This window comes from Leptinotarsa decemlineata, unplaced genomic scaffold, assembly GCF_025532065.1.
Source record: "Leptinotarsa decemlineata unplaced genomic scaffold, Ldec_3_MD MMD2_tig00026328_RagTag_RagTag, whole genome shotgun sequence".
Taxonomy (NCBI): domain Eukaryota; kingdom Metazoa; phylum Arthropoda; class Insecta; order Coleoptera; family Chrysomelidae; genus Leptinotarsa; species Leptinotarsa decemlineata.
In genome coordinates this window covers 16,348,600-16,372,633 of record NW_027412688.1, presented here as the reverse complement: position 1 = coordinate 16,372,633, position 24,034 = coordinate 16,348,600, and the positions used below count along the sequence as shown (strand labels likewise).

The 24,034-nt window shown below is 35.1% G+C and overlaps 1 protein-coding gene across 1 annotated transcript in view; it reads right to left on the bottom strand.

The window, feature by feature from the left end:
• LOC111513788 (putative odorant receptor 71a) overlaps positions 1-5,244 on the bottom strand; it is a 31,256-nt gene extending 26,012 nt beyond the window's left edge. Inside the window, exon 1 of the mRNA XM_023170014.2 lies at positions 4,745-5,244. Coding sequence (XP_023025782.2) covers positions 4,745-5,244 — 500 coding nt within the window. The remainder of the gene's footprint in view (positions 1-4,744) is intronic.
• Positions 5,245-24,034: the final 18,790 nt, after the last annotated feature.

Below are 24,034 nucleotides of genomic sequence, written 5' to 3'. Positions count from 1 at the left end.
AAAATGATAATTATTACAATACAACACTTTCGAAAAAGTGTAAATTGTCTCAGATGTGCTGTTGCTGTGCACAACAATAAATTGAAATGTGTTTCAAAAGATTCATCAGTCATGTCACGAAAGTTCGAGCTACAAGCTGTCGGGACAAGTGTCTTGAGTGTGGATTTTTTTTCCACCCATTGAATTGAATAGGAACAGCCGTTATGGATTGGGACTTTTGGGATTCTAGGGATGCAACACAACCAATATTATAAATGAAGCTAATAATTTAATACGTTTCAGAATCAGTAATGACAACACACCGATAATTCAAAAGTACACAATTGAAATTCCATGTGCTGCTTACGAAAAACAAAAGATCAATGCCGTCATACAGAAACATATTATGTTTAGATTGTTTCATGGTAAAAAACCAATTGATATTGTTGCGGATGACATTTTCTATCTACACGCTAATAATAATACATTCAAATGTGAAATGCGATCCAAATATGAAATTGATCTGACACATCCAAATTCTATAACAAACATGATGGGGTTCGCTAATGACATATTTCCACCAAATCAGATACATGAATTCTCATTACTAATAAACATTACAACTGTGAGACTTATCCGGTTAGATTGCAATATAATATCTGGTTCATATATAAATGGTGAATAATCCCACATTCTCTTCTCATACGATATTGATGTTGAACCTGGATACAATCTTACTAAAGGCCTGTCAGTCCAGAAGGTCGTCAATTGATTCACAACAGTACAGTGCGTATTCTGGATTCAAAAAAATAGCCTTATCAATTTTGGAAGTGATGAAGAGATTTTCATTATTTTGGAATTGAAGAAAATCCAATAACTATTGTTATGGGTATTGAACAACCCCAAACCAAAACGAGCTGCACGGTTAAAAAGAAAAGTGTGCATAAAAAGAAGCTCATTCCACAAGTGTATGCTAAACAGTTAGCACATAACGCTCTGTCTGTAAGTGAACTTAAATTTTTGGAATCGATTGGATTGAAAGTGAGAAAATAACAATGGTGCTCGAAACAAACAGTGAAAAGTTGAATATGATCGATGAACCAGTGCTCGATCATTCTCTCATAGGTTTACATGAGCACACATATAAGCCCTACGGATCACCGCTATTTCTGATGTATTTCTTTCAATTGCTAAGATTTTAGTTGAATTGTAGTCCATATTGTGACCTTCTTTAGAAACGTGATTGCTAAGAGCACATCTCTGAGGATATTTTCTACTATCACTTTTGTGAGAAGTGATTCTATCTTTGAGTAGTCTTGACGTTTGACCAATATATTCATTACTACAATTGAAACATGGTATGGAAAGAACCGAGTTAGATTGAAAATTTGAAGGAGTTTTATCCTCAAGTTTTGAAAATAATTCATTTATGGTTAAAATGGTTCTGAATGCTATTTTGATATTTAAAGTATTGAATATTCTGCATAGTTTGAGTGTCATACCACTAATATTTGATAATCAGTCCCAATTGTGCTATTGTTTGATTACAAACGACCTCTATCCAACTGGTTGTTATTATCAAATTGAACGTCAATGGATGACGTACTAAATAAGATCTTCTTAAGCAGAGGATCTGGGTAAGAGTTATTGGTAAATGATTGGAAAAGTATCATTCAGGATATATATATATATATATATATATATATATATATATATATATATATATATATATATATTAAAATTAAATTCTACAAAAAGGATTTGAAGCTTTATATTAAGTATCTGCGAGCGCTTTCGACAGTTGGTAGTACTGTCATCTTCTGGCACTTCTCAAACTGAACTGGTCATCCTGTTGTCTGTCTCTTTATACGGTCAGAGCGTCTTAACTCAGGTATTTCAGGTACTTTAGGTAAATTTGTTGTTCTGCATCAGGTACTCTTCTTCGTGTTAGATCTTCTCTAGGAATGTGTATGGTTTTGTTTAATATATTGAATGTGAGATCTTGTTGTGTTTTGATTTGTACTTGTTCCTCGATGAGTGATTTATGACTGTTGAATTTATGGATGTTCAAGTTTTCCCAAATGCCCATGCGGTTTCCCTTGTTGATTTGTTTTATTAGTTTTATGTTCTCTGGTGGGGGGAAATTATGTTTGTTTTGTATGGCGTGTGTTGCAAGGTTTGATTTATATACTGTTGGATTTATGTATGCCTTTTTGTGCTCATTGTACCTTTGGATCAGTTTTTTCTTGGTTTGGCCGATATAGAATTTGTTGCAGCCCGAGCATTGTATACTGTATATCCCGTTTTGGTCTTTATCTTCTTCCACCAAATATATATATATATATATATATATATATATATATATATATATATATATATATATATATATATATATATATATATATATATATATATACTGAAATAGCCGTTCTGTGAATTCATCAGCACTAATTGAAAAATAATAAATATATCTTTGGGAAAGAAAGTTTTTGGCTTTCTACTACTCCATCTGATACAAAACAAAATGGATGAGAGAATCTTCCAAAGAAAGGAAGGAGGTAATCAATTTGGAAATAAGTAACGCTATACATGGATGTGTAGATCATGCAAAGAAGTAACTTTCAGACACAAACTGAAAGAAAGTCCTCCTGAAACAGCTACTTTCATATAAACATTGAATTACATGAAAGAAAAACATTCTTTCGAAACTTCTATATGAACACTGAATTATACAGAAGATACTTTTCTCTATTCAATTTGTATATCAAACATTTGTTGGGAAATAAGAATCAGATATCATTCACATGAGTTCTACTTTGAATAAACGGTAATAAATTGTACTCACATGGAACACTGTCACCCTAACTGGTATACACCGGTGTTTCGCCTTGAGACACTTGCCCTAAGGCTCTTCAGTACCATTTTGGATAACATTATAGAAAATACACACACTTCATTCATGAATTACGATTTTGAATGTCACGGAATAAGCTTGATCTGCTTATGTCATCGATGACATCGTAGAACTCATGTGAATGATATCTGATTCTTATTCCTCAACAAATGTTTGATATACAAATTGAATAGAGAAAAGTATCTGCTGTATAATTCAGTGTTCATATGGAAGTATTTGTTTCGAAAGAATTTTTTTTCTTTCTTGTTACTTATTAATGATACTTTGGCCAACCGCCATGTTACACCAATTGTCGATTTCAAAGCAAAGCTGCCAAGAGTTAAAGGGCAGCCGCTTTCACAGAGCTTCGACTGTCGCACGCTACACTTCAATTGACCAATGAGAAACGTTTACTACAATACTTTACTTCCCCATTTTTCTGTTGCCAGGTATTTTCGATTTGTAATTGAATAATTTCAAATACAAAAAGACAAATAGAATGAGAATAAACCGATTTATTAATGCGATTGATTCATTTATTGAACCATTCGAAATTTTTTGTCGTTTCCAATAGTTGGAGCAATTCATCAGAATCTTCGCGATGAGTTCAAAAACTGGTTAACACTATCAGGGTTATATACATTAGGTAATGCATTCGATTAAAATCTTCACATATTTTTGTTTTTAATAACATCGAATTATTTGAATACGTTATCATAAGATAATTCAAAATTCCAGTAATACACCGTATTGAATATTTTGAAATATACCCTGGGGATATATTCTAAAAATATACCAAATGGAATATTCGATCGACAATATTCTCTTAATATTCACTGGAGAATAATCCATTCATAGACTCTATATGCACATTTTCTCGGGAATAATCCTGCCATATTCATTCAAGCATATTCTCTGAATAATCTAAAGGCATGTATATATTCCAAGAATATTCTATAAGTATTTGGAATATATACGTTTGTTTTATGATATAGAGGGAATATTCCATGGATATCTGGGTGGGTGTGTGATTTAGCTGACAATGTGAAAATATCAAAAGAACGTGTGTGTTGGCTTTGTAATGCATGAGCATTTGACTATGAGAAAGCTATGTTTAAAGTGAGTGCCGCGTTCATTGTTGACCAGAAACAAGAACGTCTTGATGATTCTGAGCAGTATTTGACCATTAACAGTGGCCGTGTTAAGAATCACACGTTAAAAGGTAAGACCTCGTTAATCCTTAGCTCCCACAAGTTTCGACTCCTGAGGGTTGTCGTTCGCAGGGGTGCGACAGCTGGTTAACGGAAAAACTGATTTTTTTAAAACAGATTATGTAGCGTGTTTGAAGCTCTTGAAGACTGAAATGGCAAAAAAACGACCACAAAGAAAAATGTTGTTCCATCAAGATAACGCAATGGGACACAAGTCAATCAGAAAATAACAAAACTACATAAATTTAACTTCGAATCGCTCCCACATCCACCGTATTCGCCAGATTTGGCTCCAAGCGAATACTGGCTGTTCGCAGACCACAAAAAATGCTCATTGGTAAAAAAAGTTGCTTGAATGAAGAGGTTATTGCTGAAACTGAGGCCTATTTTGAGGCAACAGATAAACAGATAAATTGCTCTAATATTTCAATACCACAAAAGTGGTATTGAAATATTAGAGCAGTGCTGGAATGATTGTGACTCTCGATAGAGATTTATGTTGATGAATAAAGTCAACAAAAAAAAACGCGTGTTATTTCATAGGCCCGGGACTTTTCAGTCCCGGGCCTATGTGTTATATCTACAAACATTGCAAGTTGAAGAAAACCTTGTGATAAAAAAAAATATAACATTTTTCAAAACTTACACTATCTGTACTTACGTTTTTATCTGTTTGTAATGCTCGATACATACTATCAAATTGGAAGTCATTACACGTGAGAATGTTTGAAAATCCTTGTCATTCAAATCGACACTCGATTCATCTCTCTGTCGTAAAATTCCATTCTCAACAGAGAATTTCTCCAAGCAATTCAATGTTACGACCAAATAGTCGCATTGCAAACCAATTTGAATCAACAAACCTGCAGACAATATATCCAAAGTTATACATGTGAAAGTGTTAGAGAAAATGACGAAGTTTTGGAATGCAAAAATTATTTCATAATTTGGGGAAATCTTCCAATCGCACGGAAACCAACCATCACTCAACATTGACTTTTCACGTCGAAAAAATGGTTGTATAGCGAAGAAAAGGTAAGTTTGTAAACTAAAATATAAAAAACTGTAGATTAAGTTATCATACATTCTTTTGGTTGAATGTGCAATGTTATAATGTTCCTTGCACTTGGGTTGAAAAATTGGTTGATTGAGTTTATTCATCCAGGCTTCAATCAGTGCCTTTTTTTCTGTACATTATGATTGTCTTTATAAAATTTGCACTATATGTAACGGCAGTGAAAACTATAAGAGTCAATTCACCAATACCATTGAGAGAAATACTCAAATATAAGGCTTGGGATGTCAAAAACAGTATCCATGAAATCACTGCCAATATTGTATAGAAATTGTATAAATGGCTATAGCCCATTTTTTCATCAGATTTCCAAAAGCCCAACACCCTGAGTATGAATATAGGAACAGTGAAAAACGTCATATAATTAATGACTTTAGTCATCGTTCTCAAAGGAGAGATACTTTTTCTCAAACGCAAATACTGAATCTCGTAAATCACATCAAATGGTCTATGATTTTTCATTTCATATCCAATTGGGAGTTCTTCTACAATATTCAATAATATTCTATTCGAACACCAAGTACATAACCTATGCCTTGAATATAGAGATTAGAGCTCATTATTTTTTCACAACACTGACCGGCTGTGGTAATGATTAGTCACATTTGTTCCCTTTTTGAAACACGATATATGTAATTTGAATTGATACACCAGTTTTCTGGTATATCATTATCATTTTCATAATGAATGAGAGGATTATTTGAATTTCCAATAACCTGTTGAAAGCTTCCTATGCAAATTATTACTTTCAATAAATTCGAATATTCGAAAAAGTAAATCCAATTTTCTCATAAATGCCTTTTTAATTTTGAATTATATAGATATTTTAGATTTTGGTAATCAAGTCACGAACAAAATTTTATTTTTTGAACCATACCATATTGAGTTCTTCATCACTTATTCAGTTTTTTTCCAAATAAAATGGAATTCGTTCCCTCATATTTCACATTATAGATAGATATGTTTTTTTATTTACTGTTCTATTGACAGATATTACCAATGTAAATCATTTTATGAATATTTTTGGGTAGTTAATTTTTTTAAACAGTTTAAATTTATGGGTTCAATCTAAATGTTCAACAGTTACAGACCTGTTTCAACCCAAGTTCAACTGGTTCTCTCTGGTTATTTTGAAAGAGTTGCAGGAAAATTTCAATCCACTCAGAAACAGTCAAAAATAAATGGAAAGTGAACTAGTTGTTCAATGTTCGATAATTTCGTTTATTATGTAAAACATACATTGAAGCAAATATTGTGCAAAACATTTTGGTTTTTATTAATTGTTCCGCAAAATTCAATTCTTCAGTGCTTTCTTTATTTTTGCATCATGTAAATTGATATGGTTGATTCTTCAATACAAATTACCAAAATTATATTCGCTCGACTTCAACCAGAACACGACGGTTACTTCTTTTTTTGTTAGCCACGGAACCAGTTTTCATAAACTCAACAATGAATTCCAGGAAATATTCATGATTTAAGTTATTGTTGGGATATCTTTCAATGAAAATTGTTGCCGTTCTTCTTCGGCATCTTCGACATTTCCCATAAGTAAGAATGATTCGAGTTCTTTCTTGAAATAAAAACACCACACAAGAACAATCTAACAAAAAACTCGGCAAACTTTAATCTGTATCACTTTTGCTATAAACGGAATGTGGATCGTATTCAACCTCATTAGTGATAGTCGTTTATTTCTTTATTTTTTGATAATCCAACTAAATATTCCAAAATACAAATTATGAAATTATAAAACAACAACAAAAATTAATTGGCGCTCCGGGGCTGAAATAGATAAACACTTCAATCCAGCAGACCACTATTATAATCTTCATGCAGTTATTGTTCATTGTGGTTTTGGCGTTGAATCTGATCATTATTACGTCTTGGTCAAAGACGAAACGGACTGGTGTAAGTTTGTGATAGTCGTGCCACTGAGTGTTCTGGCAATGTATTGAATTTATTGGAACCTCTGGAGGCCCCCTATATGTTCTTTTATGAGAGAAAGGAAATTGGCAGATTAAGATCTTCTGATAATGTGGTGCTGCAGGTTTTTCCGGGTTTTCCTGCAGCTAAAGTAGCAAATGCGCCACTGGAATCAATGAAGTGGTCCCATAGTGCCAATTAATTTTTGTTGTTGTTTTATAATCCAACTAAATTGCCATTTGTACTACTACACAAGTACTGATTTGGATTAATTCTATTTTTTTTAACGAAGATTTTGAACGAAATATTGCAGTAGCTTTTTCGTTGTAATAAACATACTGAAAGTTAATTCAATTATATACTTAATTTTTATATATCCCGCGTAATAATAAGTGAGATTTAGGTACCTGCACAGGTACTTCTTCGATTATAATTAACTAACTATTATATGTAATATGCCCTTAGTAAGCATAATTTGATGTACCCTATACCTAGATAAAAGTTTAGTAGATGCTTTAGGTAATTATGGTGCATGTAAGGTTGAAATTTGCTTGCTTGTATCATGCAAGTCACGCTGGTTTGAGAAAATCCTAATTTCCTGCTCAGGTCTCGGGTAATCACATGGGGATTTTCAACAAGGTGAAGAACAATTTGAAATGTATTCTCTTCATTTGTTAGAGGACAGACACCTTCTAACTTCTCGTGATAGACATTACCAGTTGTTTCAAATCTTGTTTTTAGAGCCTGAAATGCCGTTCCACCTGATTGTCTTCTTTCGGGGAAATTCTTTTTGTAAATCCTAGATGAAAGGAGGCAGTTTCCGTCACCTACATCACTACGAAAAAGCTACTTTGATAACGAAACATATATATATATATATATATATATATATATATATATATATATATATAATATAGATATATATATATATATATATATCTCTATATATATATATATATATAGATATACACATCTATTTGGGTACTTTCTATCCAGATATTCAGTAACAACCTGTGAATTGTGAGGAGGAGCACCATCTTGTTGCCACCAAATTCCTTGTCGTTCTGCTATGGGAATATCTTCCATCAACTGGATCAAATCATTTTCTAGAAAATGTAAATATCGCAATCCATTGAGATTTTCATTGAAAAAGTAAGGTCCTATGATGCATCCATTGAACAATCCACACCATACATTAATACCCCAAGTAGTTTGAAAATTACTTTCGCGGACCCAGTGGGGATTTTCTTGAGACCAATAGTGACTGTTATGTCGATTCACAACTCCATTATTGTGGAATCGCGATTCATCGCTCCACAAAATTTGACTGAATATGTTAGGACTTTCATGTAATATTACCTGAATACAAGCAATGAATTCAAGTCGTCGTTTAAAGTCCGTGGGTTTCAAACCTTGTACCAACTGAATTTTGAATGGGTGGTATTTATTTTCTTTCAGAATTCTCTGTACATTAGATTTACTCACACCGACTTCTTCTGCAAGAGTACGGATAGAAACATGTGGATGAATAATAATATAAGCCAACACATTGATCTCTAAATCTTCACTTCTAACAGAACTCGTATGATGACGATGCTTTATAGTAGAAGGAAATAACCCAGTTCGCAATTTTTCTACAACTCTCGAAAAAGTCATTCGTGACGGAATGGGTCTGTCTGGAAAACGTTCTTGGTATAGACGTTGTGCTTGACGGCAGTTTTTCTGACATTCCCCAAAAATTAATAACATATCAATGCAATCACTTGGACTAAACGCGAAAAACATACTGGAGTTTTCGCACAAAGAACACAGTTACTGTTGCAAAGAATCACTGAATCGAACTGACAAGTGATACAATTCAACAACATTTGTTACTATGGCATCAACAAGCATAAGCTACTTGATGAAATTGTGCAATATAAAGCAATTCACCCTCAAGTTAGTCACATTCTCAAGAATTTCAATATTATATTCAACTGATATCGATATCGTATCGTAGAGGTGAGAATAATGGTTTGTATTCAGTAGTAGTCTAGTTCAATTTAATAAAAGATATAGACTGGATTCGTGTACGAGTAAATAAGTTTTTTTGAAACTTTATATTTAAGGAAAAGTGCAATAACTCAACAACGCCGTAACCCAATTTCAAAAACCAAACATGAAATGATATCAGAATTTAACGTAGCATCTGAATATGTAATGATATATAGGGCGTTCTATTTTAAAAAATGGAATTGTGGTCTGTAGCACCTACAACAAACACCCTGTATATTTAAAAATTATATCAAAATATAGCTCTCATGAACTCCTAAAACTTTTGTATGAAACATTTTTGTGTATCTCCTTCAACAAACCAGATATTGCCTGTCACATAAAATGTGGGACACCCAGTATATATTTATATATATATATATATATATATATATATATATATATATATAATATATATATATATATATATATATATATATATATATATATATATATATATTTGAAACTAAAGTTTGTGAAAATCAAATCGTAAAATGTAGTTCATGAAATTCTAACGTTATGTAAAACAACTTTAGTTCTTTCATTTCAATTCATTAAAAAACTTGCAGGTGATATATCCAGAGTTATTCATGTGAAGGTATTAGGAAAATGGCAAAGTTTCGTATTGCAAAAATTATTCCATAATTTGGGGAAATCTTCCAGTTCCACAGAAACCATCCAACACTTTTATAACACTGACTTTTTGGCCCGAAAAAATGGTTAATATAGTAAAGAAAAAGTATCTCTCTGGAATCAGAGAGGGTGAGTGTAAACTCACAGCAGTTAGGCCACATGTGACCCATTGTACATCCTCCCGAGAAGTCCTCCTAGGTCATCGTCCATCCTGTCCTTTCCAGGAAGGTGAACAGGTTACTGGGAGACATCTCCTTCATATTGGCAGGTGTAGGCCGAGACTCGCCGAACACACACTCTCTTTAACAACCTTGAGGGGTCCCACGGTGGCCTCCGCGAAGGTTTTGAAAGGTGCAGCGATATTACTGTCGTTGTTTCTATTCGGCTCTAAAAATGTTTTCAAGTGGTACTCAATTAACGCACCGCACAGAAATGGACTGCAGGTAACTTCAAAAACAACACAAGCATGTCGACATGATTTAAATCCCCCCATTTTATTCAAACCACAGAATTGACAGAATGCCAATCTGAAGAAAAGCCTTTCTAATGTCGGAAATCAATCCTATTTTTCCCAAGCTGAATCTCAGTAAATTTGAGGGTATCATTTCAATCACACGTTAAAAGGTAAAACCTCGGTAGTCCTTAGCTCGCACAAGTTTCTCAACTTCTGAGAGTTGTCGTTCGTATGGGAGCAACAACTGATTAACGGAAAAACAGATTTTAAACAGACAGATTAATTTCTTTTTCTAAACACTGATTCAGTGCAGGATGGCCTTTTTCTTCAGCTGAATCATCAAATACCGGTCTAATCTTCGTAGTAGGGCTATTTTCCTTAATTACAGGGCGATGTGGTAAATAATGACATAGACTCAGTAATTCTGATTATGGAATTTCTTCTATAATTCCTTCATCCAGCCAATCTTGAAATACTGCATCGAATTTTCCGTAGTTACCATCTGCCCTCAACTTTCGAGTGAGATTGTCAAGTCTCTTTCGTGCCAATCCGAAATTATTTGATAGAGGTGGATGCCCTTCCACTCAAGGTAGATATACTTCATACTGCCCATCTTTTTTTCTGATGGTTGTTTCTAGAAAATATTTCATTATGGATTCTTGAACTTAACCGTTAGATTGTTTCTGAATAAGATAAAAAAATCCAAAAATATCGAGATTCTATATATCGTCAATAGCGAAAATTCTGTTTAACAATGACGTAACAATAAATGTCGATGAAGTACCCACTTGGTTGACTTTCAGTGGTGGAGTTCATTTTTCCCATATCTGTCTAACCTAACAAGGTTTGCATGGCAACTGAGCCACATTTCAATTCATGCTTTTTGCCGGTGAATAACTTCCTAGCAATATCCGCACCAATAAGAATATCAATGGGACCTCCTTTTGAATCTGTAATTAAGATTCCCAACGACTGAAGTTCATCCATCCAGACTCCTTGTTTAACGGAGGTAACATTATTACAGATTATCTCCTGATCCAAAGCCTCAAAGTTACAAGCATATTCATCATTGAGATTGCTCACTTGAAATCGGTAACAGAAGTGATTGACGGTTTTTGTATTTACACCACCAAACAAAGCATGCACCATTTCTTCACGTCTAACAGCTTCATATAGCATCTCAGCAGCAGCAGATTGATATATGATCTTAGTGAACCTGTGTCGATAATAACTCGGGCCACTTGTGATTTACTGGAGCCTCTGAGTTTCACGTTCAATGTTTGTACAAATACTTCGGAGTAGGTATTATTTGACAAAACATTTTTAACATTTATTTCTTTAGACTGTAGTACAAGTGCTTCAGTTTTCGATCACATAAAATCAACATGTCTGCTATTGCAAATCGAGCATATAGAATTTACGCTGCATTTCTTAGCAATACGTCCAAATTTGAGACATAAATAGCAACAACCGCGATCAATCACTCTCTTCTTTCGCTCTGATAGTCCACTTCTTCACTTCCGAACGGTCTTTACTTTTATGTCTGTCATTACAAAATTTACATTTCTTTTGGTCTCTGCTCTTCAATAATCCTGAAGCAGTAGGAATCATAGATTTTGAAGTAGAGTCGAGGTGTTTTTTCGTTTTTACATTTATATCAAAACCAGAGACTGCCAACGATACTCGCTCCTCATTTTGTACTTCTTTCCTAAGAAAGGTCATTAGGTTATCTAAACGAGCGTTCAAAGTAGATTCGACATAATAGCCACTGCTTCTCTGCCAAACTCTGATAAGATCTTCGGAAAGGCAGGATTCCACAAGTGCATAAAACATGGCTGCAGACGTATCTGATTTAACTTCCAAAGTTTTTAACGATCTCAACTGTGATTCTAACTTATATAGGAAAGTGAGTTTCGTTTTATTTTTATTACCAATAATAACTAATTTTAGCCGTTCTCGTACATACACCTCCATCAAGAGATTTTTTTTCCAAACCTGCCTTCAAGGCTTTCTATTACCTTAGAATAGTTATTTCCGTTGGGTGAGTAACTCTATACCAACTGACGAGCACGATACTCAGGAATAGTTGCTTGAAGAAGATATTGAAATTTGTCTTCCTTCGCGAGATTTATATCATCGTGTATACGTTTGAATTGACTCCAAAATGGAAGTCAGTCTTTCACATCACCTCCAAATTTCTTGGATTCAAAAGTTGGTAGCTTCAACTTAGGTTTGGAATGAGAACAGTTGGATATTATGCTGTCACTTTCATCGAAATATTATTTCAGTAAATTACTCTCAATAGTACACTTCAATTCATGATATATGGTCATGTATTCATCAGCCAATCCAATCTCCTCACTTAAAGAATCGCGATCTTCTTTTAACAATAATTCAAATAACTTCTTGTCAAAATCACTCATTGTTTCAACTTTCAACTCCAATAAACGAAGATACGGGGTATTTCCTTGAGAAGTGAGACAAATTGGTTTTATCAGAACAAACTTTTTTAGCAAAAAACTGTATTGGCAGTAAAATTGATGATCTGATTTCGAATGCGTTGGAATTTTGAGCCTAGATCCGTTTGAATTGATTGAAATCTAAGTAAGACCAACGACATTTCCCGTTACCAAGACGCCATCTATGAGGATCGACAGAGATATCAATCTTCAAATATCAAAGATATTCAGATTCAGTTGCAAAGCCACCTCGACCGCCGACGAGATGCGTCCTCTGTCTTTCAATGCAGGTTTCAGGTCAAGGCAACTAATTGAAAACCAGAGCTCAAGCACAACGCATTAATGATACTACACCGAACAGCGCTATTTCGACTAGCCATAGGTCTCATCAGTGGTGCCAGGCTGAACCACAAATACGTTGCTGGACTCACTGTCCTTATAGGACAAGCCCTGGGAACCTTTATTCATTTTTGATATTCACGGATTGGGTTCCCTGTCGATTCCATAGATGGCGCCTTCGTAAGAGGAGATGTCTTCGACCTTTATTACTCAAGTTAGGTCGATGAAACTCCGGAAGAATGAGCTTTAGTGTCTTCATGTGGATTATCAGAACAAGCAAAAATCGTGTTGAGATCTACAAGGAAAAAAGTTCAGCTTTACTATTGAAAAGGTGCTAATTCCAATCTGTTACAGAATTCGATGAATTTCTAACTGCGTTTTGTGATAATTCAAGAGTAGAAAAAAATTGTTTTCAATAAAACTTCTACTGTAATATGTGTTTTATTATATCGTTATCGTTAAAAATCGTTACATGCCAATTTCAACGATCTGAATGATCAACTCCTCAGTTTACAACCAGTTCTAGACAGTGATAGATCTTAATATCTTCAAGCTGGAAATCTGTGAATTTGGAACCAGGTATATCAATGAAACAACGAATGAGAAGTGAAGCGACATACGACATCATTTGGAGCTTTTTGTGACTACATTGATTTTAGTTGTAGACTCGTTCAAGTGAAATGAATAAAGATTTTCATTCTGAGTTGAGATCCGAAACTTTTCGAAACAACGTAACTTTTTTTGAAAGTGTTATCAGCTGGAACTACTTTCATTTATACTGGTACAGACGATATTTTCATATATCCAAAATTTCAAGTTGAATGATTCCAATGGATAGATGGAGACGATCCAATATGAAGTTTCAACTATTCATTTTTCATGGATTATTCGAGAAGAAAAAAAATATTAGATGAACATTTGAACAATGTTTGGAGTCGTCAGGTGCTACAAAAATCAGTTGCTGATTAATAATTTGCGAATCTGAAGTAAATGTATTTTGAAATTATATCATAGTGGTGGTTGGAAGATATCTATACTATATTAATATAAATGTGAAAGTTTGTGACAATGTATGTATGTAAGTATGTATGTTTGTGTTTCTTTCACGACTAAACAACTAAACGGATTCAGATGGAATTTCATATCAATACAGCTTATACATCAGAATAACATACAAGCTACAATTTACAGAAGTGTTGCGTACTTTTGGTCATAATATAACGATGAGTATTAAGTGAGTCGGAAAAATTCTTGCTCCCTGGGAGTTATCTTGGCGTGAACTGCCTATACCGTTGGAGTTACATGCAGATAATGTACCGGAAGATTATTTATCTTAAATAGATCTAAATGAAGTCCGTGATAGTATATATCTACCGCGTATATGGTAGCCACTATATGCAAAATACTGTGCCATAATACAATTAAATTAGATACTTTTTTTACAATGCATATTTTAGAATATTTTCCAAATTCTTATAAATTCTTCACTTAGTGTAAAAAACTTTGTTTTTTAAGATATCACGATAAGATTAACTTGACGCAATGCAGTAAGCCATTATGCGTCGCGTCTACTGTGAGACAACAGGGTACGATGCGCCTGGGTAGTAGGGCGTTCTGAGCAATGAAGCGCCATCGCTGAGAACGCGCCCCGAACGCGGACAGACGCGTATGGGCAGACGTCGTTGACGGTTGTGTTAATTTTGCGAATTTCTTCATAAGGTAACATAATTCGATTCTCGAATCTATTCATTCCTCAGTGCAGTTGGCTTATTTTCAAAGTAAAAATATAAATTACTAACTGTTGTCCGCTCTCATATTAACGTACATTCGAAGCTACTGCACGTAGAATCTTGAAATGTGCAGGTAAGTTCTTTGTATAGCGTAAATAAGCATCAAGAAAGGGAATTAGGAAATGAAGGAAAAATAAGGGTTCAAAGATTGCATTGAATTTCGTTGGTTTTGTAGTTGAAAACCTGAAGTTTTGGGTTAATAAAAAAATATTGTTACTATTTATTCAAAATGGTCCGTCTGGAAACTTAATCTGACAAAACAAATTCTACGCCGGCGAAGCCGCGGGCAACAACTAGTATTTCATAATGCTCACGTAATAAACCTCAGTACTATTGAAATACTAACATGGGATCAACTGTTGAAGAAAGGAATAATAATAATAATAATAATAATAATATAATAATACCTTTATTTCCAACAGGTTAACACCCAATCACAGGAAATACAGAACAATGCAATTAAAACTATTTCTTAGAGATACTATAATGAAATGTTACATAGGCATAAAAATTAGTACTAATATAAAATTAATTAATAACAAATGAAATTCAAGAGAATGCAGAAACTTATAAATGGAATTTATGCAATACTTGAAAAATGTCACATTTATTTATTTATTACACGAATAGGGATACAAACAAAATAAATCCAAAAAATATCCTCATTTTACATATGAAAGATAGTGAGTAAACAAAATATAAATGCTAAGTACATTACACTATATAGTAATGAATATTAACAAAAAACTAAATAAACAGTATTTGAAGAACCGATAACTAATTATGAATGAAAGTAGATGAACAAGGCGGGAACGAGCGCACTTCAAGGTCAAGCGTCGCTGGTATTTCAGAGAGAAACTTTAGTGAGTGGAAGAGAGAAACGTGTGACGTCATCGACGCAGGATGGAACGAGTATTGTAGCGATTCAAGCATGGAACTCGGTCTCCTTGGGACTCCGCATCACCCCTCGGTCCCCTTATCACGTTCCAGTCACGTGATTTTAATTAAAAAAAGTTTATAGTTATGAGATTCGAACCTGGATCGTCCGCGCGGTACACATTGTCCTTATCCTCTGCACCAACGTAAGATATTGAAAGTAACTGCGAATGTTGGGTATTTACAGCGTTAGTTTTGTCGGGACCGAAATTGACTCATTCATTATACTTGACATCATTTTTTTCTTATTTCCGTAGAATGTAATCGTCATTATCTTGTTGAAGATGGGAATATATAACTTAGATTTGGGAAATAATTAATATTTCATGTAAAGATGTGTATGTGTGTGTAAGAGCAAGAGACACGTGTGACGTAATCGATGCAAAGATAGATGGAGATGGTATCGAGATTTACCGGTTGCTGGCGCAAGCAGGTGTTGCCGGTTGTAGGTGTAGGTGTAGATTTTCCGTGAGGATGGCATCCAATTGATTATATTCCACAAAGCCAGAAGAATACCTCAATCCGTGAATGTTTCGCTCCAAGTAACAAGCGGTACGGCGAGGAAAATGGTGTGTTTGGCAGCAGTAAAAAGTTAGTACACTGAATTCCAATCCTAATGGCTATTTCTTTAGGATGGAATTTTTGCTCGACGGTGAAGCCTTGAATATCTACAACATCTACAACAGCTATTCTCATGTTGACTCTTTGATTGATACTGAAGCAAAATCACATGTTCAGTTTCATTTTTTAATAATTTCGCTGAGTGGAAGGTGTTCTATGATTCCCACCCCGGATCCAGAAACGATTATCATCATAACTTTTTATTCATTCTATTTGCAGATCTCGATGTGAGAAGTTCTCTTGAAATTTTGTATTGTAATTTTGAGTAAAATAAATTGTTTTTAAAAATGGTTTTCGACTTCAAAGTTACTTAACTGGCGCAGTCGCTGTAGGATTATTTCGCAGTTCGTTTTCGCGAAGTTCACCTACCTACCTCTGGAGTTCATACGAGGAACCAGAAGGATCACATCAAAAAAGCAGCTCTGAAGTACAAGTAAGTACCGAGTTCATTTTTACCCATTTCCCTGAATGGGAAAACATTGGATTTAGGCAACATATGAGTATTTTTTCTTGACTCTCAAATCCAATCCTGAATAGGATATTACATTGCATAATAACGTAAAATTTTGATGAATCTTGATTCAGAAATTGAAAATTTAATAAATAACTTCAATACTACTGTGGTTTTAGAAGAAACAATGCCTAACGGAAACCCAGAACAAATTAACATTAGTATGCTTAAATTATATGTAGATATGATTACGCCATACGATGGCAATCAAAACGGATTAAGTCAGTTCATTTCAAATTGTGATTTTCTAAATTCAACTTATTCAAATTCAACAGATTCTATTTTCAAGCAGTATTTACTGAAGGTTATTCAATAAAAATTAATTGATAGAGCCAATCTCTTAGTAGGAAGTAGAATAGAGTTAAATAACTGGGCCTTAATTATAGAGGCGCTCATTTAATGTTTTGGAGATAATAGAAGGTTGTAGTGTCTGGAACAAGACCTTGTAGCCAAACCTTTCGAAAACGAACAACCATTAGATTTTGCAAAAAGACTACAAGTTCTTCGTAGTCATTTGATTCGAAGAATATATTCTTATAGCATTCAAGAAATGAATGAAGCAACAAAAATTATTTATAGGCGACAATATCAAGTTATGTCATTGAGAACTCTTATAAGAAATCTCCCGGCACCCTTACAACAAACAGTAAGATTTAAAAATCCGGACAGTATTGAAACTGCTATTAGTTATATGATAGAAGAAGAACACTTTTTCTATGCACAAAATAATTTTAGACAACTCAGTAACCAAAACAATTTACCGAAAAATACCCCAGATCGACCTAGACAGCAAACAACCTATTTGCAAAACCCCATTACCAATACAAAGCAATATTCTCGAACATTCCAATCGAATCAATCAAACCCCCCAATACAGCGATACACGCAGACAGTCCCTAACCACCAAATTCCACCTAGTTTTCAGAATTTTCAAAATAACCCAAACAGATTTCCTAGTAAACCCATACCTATCCAACCTAGACCCACTGTCACAAAGTATCCGACAAAAAGACAAGTATTCGGTCCCCCAGAAATGTATTTAAGCCCACCGGACACGTTCCGAATTATAATCCAGAACCAATATCAACAACTTCAAGGAATACATGGAAAACTTCCAACATTTCCAAATTTAATCAATTTCGACCCACGGGTACTCAAAATTTCCAATCTGAGGAACTTTACCAAATTGACAGTAAATAAACCTCACCCGAAAATGATGACTATCTTGACGAAACTAATCAAATTGCCCAAAACTAAAATATCTACTTCGGTAATACCGAAGGCTATGATTACGAATATCCAACACACTACGATAAAATCGAAGAAAAAGATATTGAACCCCCTCAACTAAACCTGGATGAAAAAAAATGGCCATCGCAATACCAACCGACAGAAGGACCCTAAAGAAAACAACCCTTTATCCGTACTGTTTTCTCCTGAGGAGGGAGGAGTTATATGAAGAGATTTTGCAGACTATCCAAGGAAATGCAGTGCTTGCAGATTCCCACCCCGGATCCAGAAACGATTATCATCATAACTTTTTATTCATTCTATTTGCAGATCTCGATGTGAGAAGTTCTCTAGAAATTTTGTATTGTAATTTTGAGTAAAATAAATTGTTTTTAAAAACGGTTTTCGACTTCAAAGTTATTTAACTTGCACAATGATGCAATAGACTCTAGTATTTTGAGGAAATCCCTCGGATGCTTCGATTTCAAGTTTTACAACAACACTGGAACTTTTGATGCTCTCATCCCTTCTGGAACAATTGATGACAAAGAGAGATATTTGTCCGTAAAGACGGTGGAAGTAAGAAGAGGATTATGTTGATTAGTCATTTTGTAGCTGGGACCAAATTGTGAGTAGTTGAAATAAGCTTGCGAAAAATTCCCCTTTGCAAAATTCAAATGCATATTTTCCTTGGGGTAATTCTCACCGTTTAAAGTGAGCGTTATATTGGTGATATTCAAATGATTGAATATTGTTGGATTATTGTTGACTTTAGTGTATTAACGAGGTAGTTTCGAGGAACGTGGAAGTCTTGACGGCCCATATTTCATTTTTTGCACCTTGTGTGAGAGCAGGCAGCATATGAAGTTCCCATTTTCTGAACGGTATGAGAATAGGAGTGTCTGCTTGGATAGCTTTCAAAAGTTGCAATTTAATTTGATCGTGCGGAAAGAGTCGTTTAACTTTCAGTTCGATATTTTCAATTTCCAATTTGACTTCCGTTTTCGGTGTTAGTGCAGCAGGAGTCTCTTCTATTTTGAAACAGTTGCTATCATCCCCAGTTCGTACTAATCGAATGGTATGTTTACAGTAGGAAACGCACTGATAATCATTGAAGATATTCAAAAAATGCTTGATGGGTATGAGCATGTTGAATGTTAGATGAGTTGTGTTGATGACGCCTGTATTGTTGGGAAAAGTCCAACCGGAGGTGGCCAAGTGTTTGATATCCTCGTCGGTGTAGATGAAAAAGCCTCTAACAGTACTAACAATTCTAAGTTCACGAACTGCTTCCAATTCTTTACCACTCTGCTCATAACTAGCAGATTGAAACATGAAAGCACCAGCATTGTTTACGAATGACACCTAAAATTCTTAGTCCAGCCGCTTCTTTGGCTAAAGATTCGACAATGCGACCTTTAATCCACCTCAGGATAATGTTATTATCTACCGAGGCTTTGGCTAAATCATGGTGGCACTCTAGTACTAGCCCTGAGGTAACACATTGTCTGTTCAAGGCTAATAAGGCTTGTCTGCTATCAGTGCAGATTGTTATGTTTTTGCCAGAAATTCCTTTCCTGGTTATTTCTTTTGTGGCGGTTGAGATACCAGCCAGTTCTGTTTGAATCACGCTGGTATTTTTTCTCATTCCCCACTTAATCCTAAGGCTAAGTGATCTGGAGTACACTCCACATCCTGAGCCTTATTTGGTTTTTGGCCATCTGTGTATATGCGTATTGCATTTGTAGTATCTGACACTGTGTTCTGTTTTATTTGTATTTTGTAGAGTTTAATAAAGACAAACCTGGGTTCACAAACACAAACTGCGCAACCTCTAATGCAGGCAACCAGTGAGCGCTTCTCGCCATAGGATCAGCCTCAATTGACCCATTTCTACTTCGAGGTTTACACCAGCCATGCGCAATCGTAACATGGCCAATAACGCAACCTCCTTAACGTACACCGTACAGGTTCAAAGGGGTCAGACCAGTAATTAATTCCATTACCGCGGTTGGTGTTGTTCTCATGTGATATTTAAACAAGCCAATCGCTATACTTGATATAATTTTTGGATGACCGTTGCTTGTAGAACTTTCGGTCTCCATGCAATGGCTCTGTACGTTAACATATGTCTTATTATTGCAGTGTAGATCCAGGTGACCACACGGGGTGAAAGACCCCATGCGCGTCCCACTGTCCTCCGACATTGCTCATAAGCAACATATGCTCTTTTTGCTCTACTCTGTAGGTGAGAGTTCCATGTTAGCTTCCTGTCGAGGATAGTACCTTTGCATTTGACCTCTTCAGAGAAGTTTAGTTTGCTTTTAAAGATTTCGGGAGGTTTTTAAGCCCGATAAACTTTTTTCTGGTTAAAAGGACCATCTCAGTCTTCTTGGGATTGATCAACAGAGTTTTCCTTACACCATGTTTCTATTAATTTGAGCTCATCCTGCGCTCTATCGTACAGTGTATTCACAAATTTGACAGTCTGCATGATAACTATGTCATCTGCATATGCAATTGTGTAGAATCCATTATTGTTGAGGTGATTAATCAGGGTATCCAGGACTATGTTCCAAAGAAGAGGTGATAAGACCCCTTCCTATTTACATCCACTCACGACCAGTCCTCTCACTGTGATGTCTTCTACAATGATACTTATTGCTCTACTAGAGAGCATCTTGATTATCCATTCTCCTACTACCAAAGATACATTCCTGGAGTGTAGTTGCTGGGTAATTGTTGAAAAGGTTGTTTTATCAAACGCTTCTTCGATATCTATGAATATACCCAGGATGGATTCTTTATTGTCCAATGATCCTTCAATTCTGCTAACGACATGGTGGAGAACCGAATCAGTTAACCTTTCTGGAGTATATGCATGCTGATTTGAATAAACTGGGTTGTCAACTAGTACTTCATCTCTTATGTACCGCTCACATAGCCACGATGTGAGATTAATTGATTAGAATGCTTTTGGTAATGTGTAGTCCACCCTACCTGGTTTGGGTATGAATACTACTCGTACTTCTCTCCACTTACTGGGAATATACCTCAGAGCTAGAGAGGCTCTCAATATTCCAATCAGGTGCGGCATAAGAATATCAAATCCCCATTGAAGTAGGGCTGGTGTGATACCGTCAGGTTCTGGTGACTTGAAGGGGAAAAGCACGATATCTTATGTTGTCCTCATCAATTACTGCACTAGTAAATTGCCAGTCGTAGTGTGAGGGTGTTGTTGGTACCCCCATCCAGTTCGTCGTTCCAGGAAAGACAGAACCTGGAAAGTGAGTTTCCATGAGAATTTCAGCACTCTTTTGAAGATTGGCGTCTTTGAGTATCGGTCTCGTCAGGAGGCCGATCGGACAGACATAATTCTCTCACAGACAAACTGAGCGCATACATAATTATTTGAGTAATAATTTAGGAATTATTCAATTTTGAAAAGATATTCTTGATAATAACTATTATATGCAGGGTAAAGCGCGATGACCGTCGATTAGTTTTTCCAACACTTTCGGTTATACCGAAAGTTGGTACCAACTTCCGTAATTCAATTGTAACACCCCAACTATTTTCACATTTGTGGATCTGTATCATGTGTGTTTATGTAATACACCCTATACCGAAAATAAACCGTTTTTGAGATATTCATTTGTCTCAAAAAAATAGGTATTCGGCTCTCGTGTGTTTCCTCCATAAAATACAAAAAATTGATAAAATACATGAAAAAGCTTTCATTGGTTCATCAAAATACTTCATTTCATCGTCATGTAGAAGTAAAAGTACCAAAATGGTATACAAGGTGTTCGGATTCGATAACTAATTCTGAAGACATTTGGCCAAAACCCAGTTTTTTTTACCCTATATTATACAGTTACAGAAAGTTCATTAGAGCTATTAAATGACTGTCATTGTTTTTTCTTTGGAGAAGGCATTTCAGATGAATAAATAATGAAGTGAAAAAATGTTTAGTCTAAATGGTTCATAAAACAGCGAAAATTCAAAAATGTTGCCTTGTCTTTCCACACAAAATATAAGAAAAATTAAAAAATATGTTCGAAGGTATTTCCATAAAGTCCTAGGTATTTATTAACCTTCTTCATCAAATTGTTATTTACAGCCCAGTGAGATACCATTGCAATGGCTTGGGCAGCGTGAAGTTGCTTTCGGACTAACATTTCGTTGCTGTGCCATTGTTTTCTGTTTCAAGGGTGAAAATATTAGGAAAAATTACATGATGGTGCTCCCAGGGACAAAATACTCCCAATCGGATAACCGGGTGGGGGTTGATTCGAGGGCATCATCCTGCAGACATTTTTTGAAAACCACTATTTCTGATAGTTAGCAGGAAAATACCATGGTAACTGCAGTCGCTAAGAGACCCACTAACAAATTCAAAATCAATTTTTGCAACATCAGAGGACTCAACTCAAATATAAACTCAGTGCACCAACATCTGAAAACAAATATTCCTCATATTCTTGCACTCACAGCAACCAAAGTCCAACAACCCCCTCAATTTTATATATTTCGGCTATGATTTTCACTCCCGATTCAGACGTAACTTTGTATTATAGAATATCACTTAACTCATGTCGCTAGAATTTCAAAAGCTGCTTTTGAATAGTTTGGAACACTGTTCCGAACCAAAAAACTGTACACACCTCAGCAACTTTTGATGCTTTATAAAGCTCAGATCAGACCTTCTTTGGAGTATTGTTCTCATGTATGGAACTCTGCCCCCAAATATACCCTGAAGTTGCTGGATTCCATCCAGAAAATACTCATCCGCCTCATTGAAGACGCGAACATCACGTGCAACTTGATAGCCTGGAATATCGAAGAAAGATTGAAGATTTATCTCTCTTCTATATATACTTTCACGGGAAGTGTGCAAGTGACTTGGCACATTTGATTTCACCAAGAGCAGTACATATCAGAAATACGCGACGGACTGATGCTGCTCATTATTTTGAGGTTCAACTCAGTACACTTCGAACTTCACTGCTTGACAACTTTCCAGCGATTCAAATCCAACGTAAATCGCTAATTTCGCACAGGCACCACTCTCAGAGTGCGTTAAGGATTTTTCGGTAGTGCTTTTGTTCTGTGCGTAAAATATACAGCTCGACTGATGTCCCGTACTTTCATGATGGACATGCGCATGTTTTATTTTTCATGAAAAACTGAAATATCTCGTGAACGGTTGATTTTGGATATACAAATTTTCTATGAAATGAGTCAGAAGCATCTAAGAATTTCAAAGGTATTCTGAAATACAGGGTGTTTCATTTGGAAAAACTGAATTTTAGCCCATTTCTAATGGGTTGGATGAAAGGAAGTAAAATCGATCGTCCGACTTTGCGGTTCGAATCACCGGTTCACACAGCGGTGGACTGAATAAATAAAGTGAACCACCCAGCAATTCTACCCACCAGGCTACCGCCATCAATTCCGAATATCTTGTTTAACATTTTGGAAATGTCACTCCTACAAGACGATGAAATTTAGTATTTTGTGGTATCAATAATAAACGAATGAATATTTCCAGAATGGTCCATTGAGTGTAATAAATGAACCCATATTAGAATTCATAAATGTGAAATATACAGGGTATTTCATTTGAATTAAGGAATTTGGTACCAACTTCCGTTATAACCGGAAGTGTTAGAAAAAATCCACCATCTTCATTGAATGAAGCATATTAAAAAAAACCTATATTTGCCAATTTTCAGAATATGAATACGTCTAACCGACAGTCATCCCGCTGTACCCTGTATATTCTAGTTTCATTGGAATTAATGTTACATAATATTCCATAAGTGAAAACATCATTTTTACACAGCCTAATTTCGATTATGTTGATGAATTAGATAGTTATGGAATATTTCAATAATGCATACAATTCACTGAAAGTGAATTGCTACTTAGAATAGCATTTTT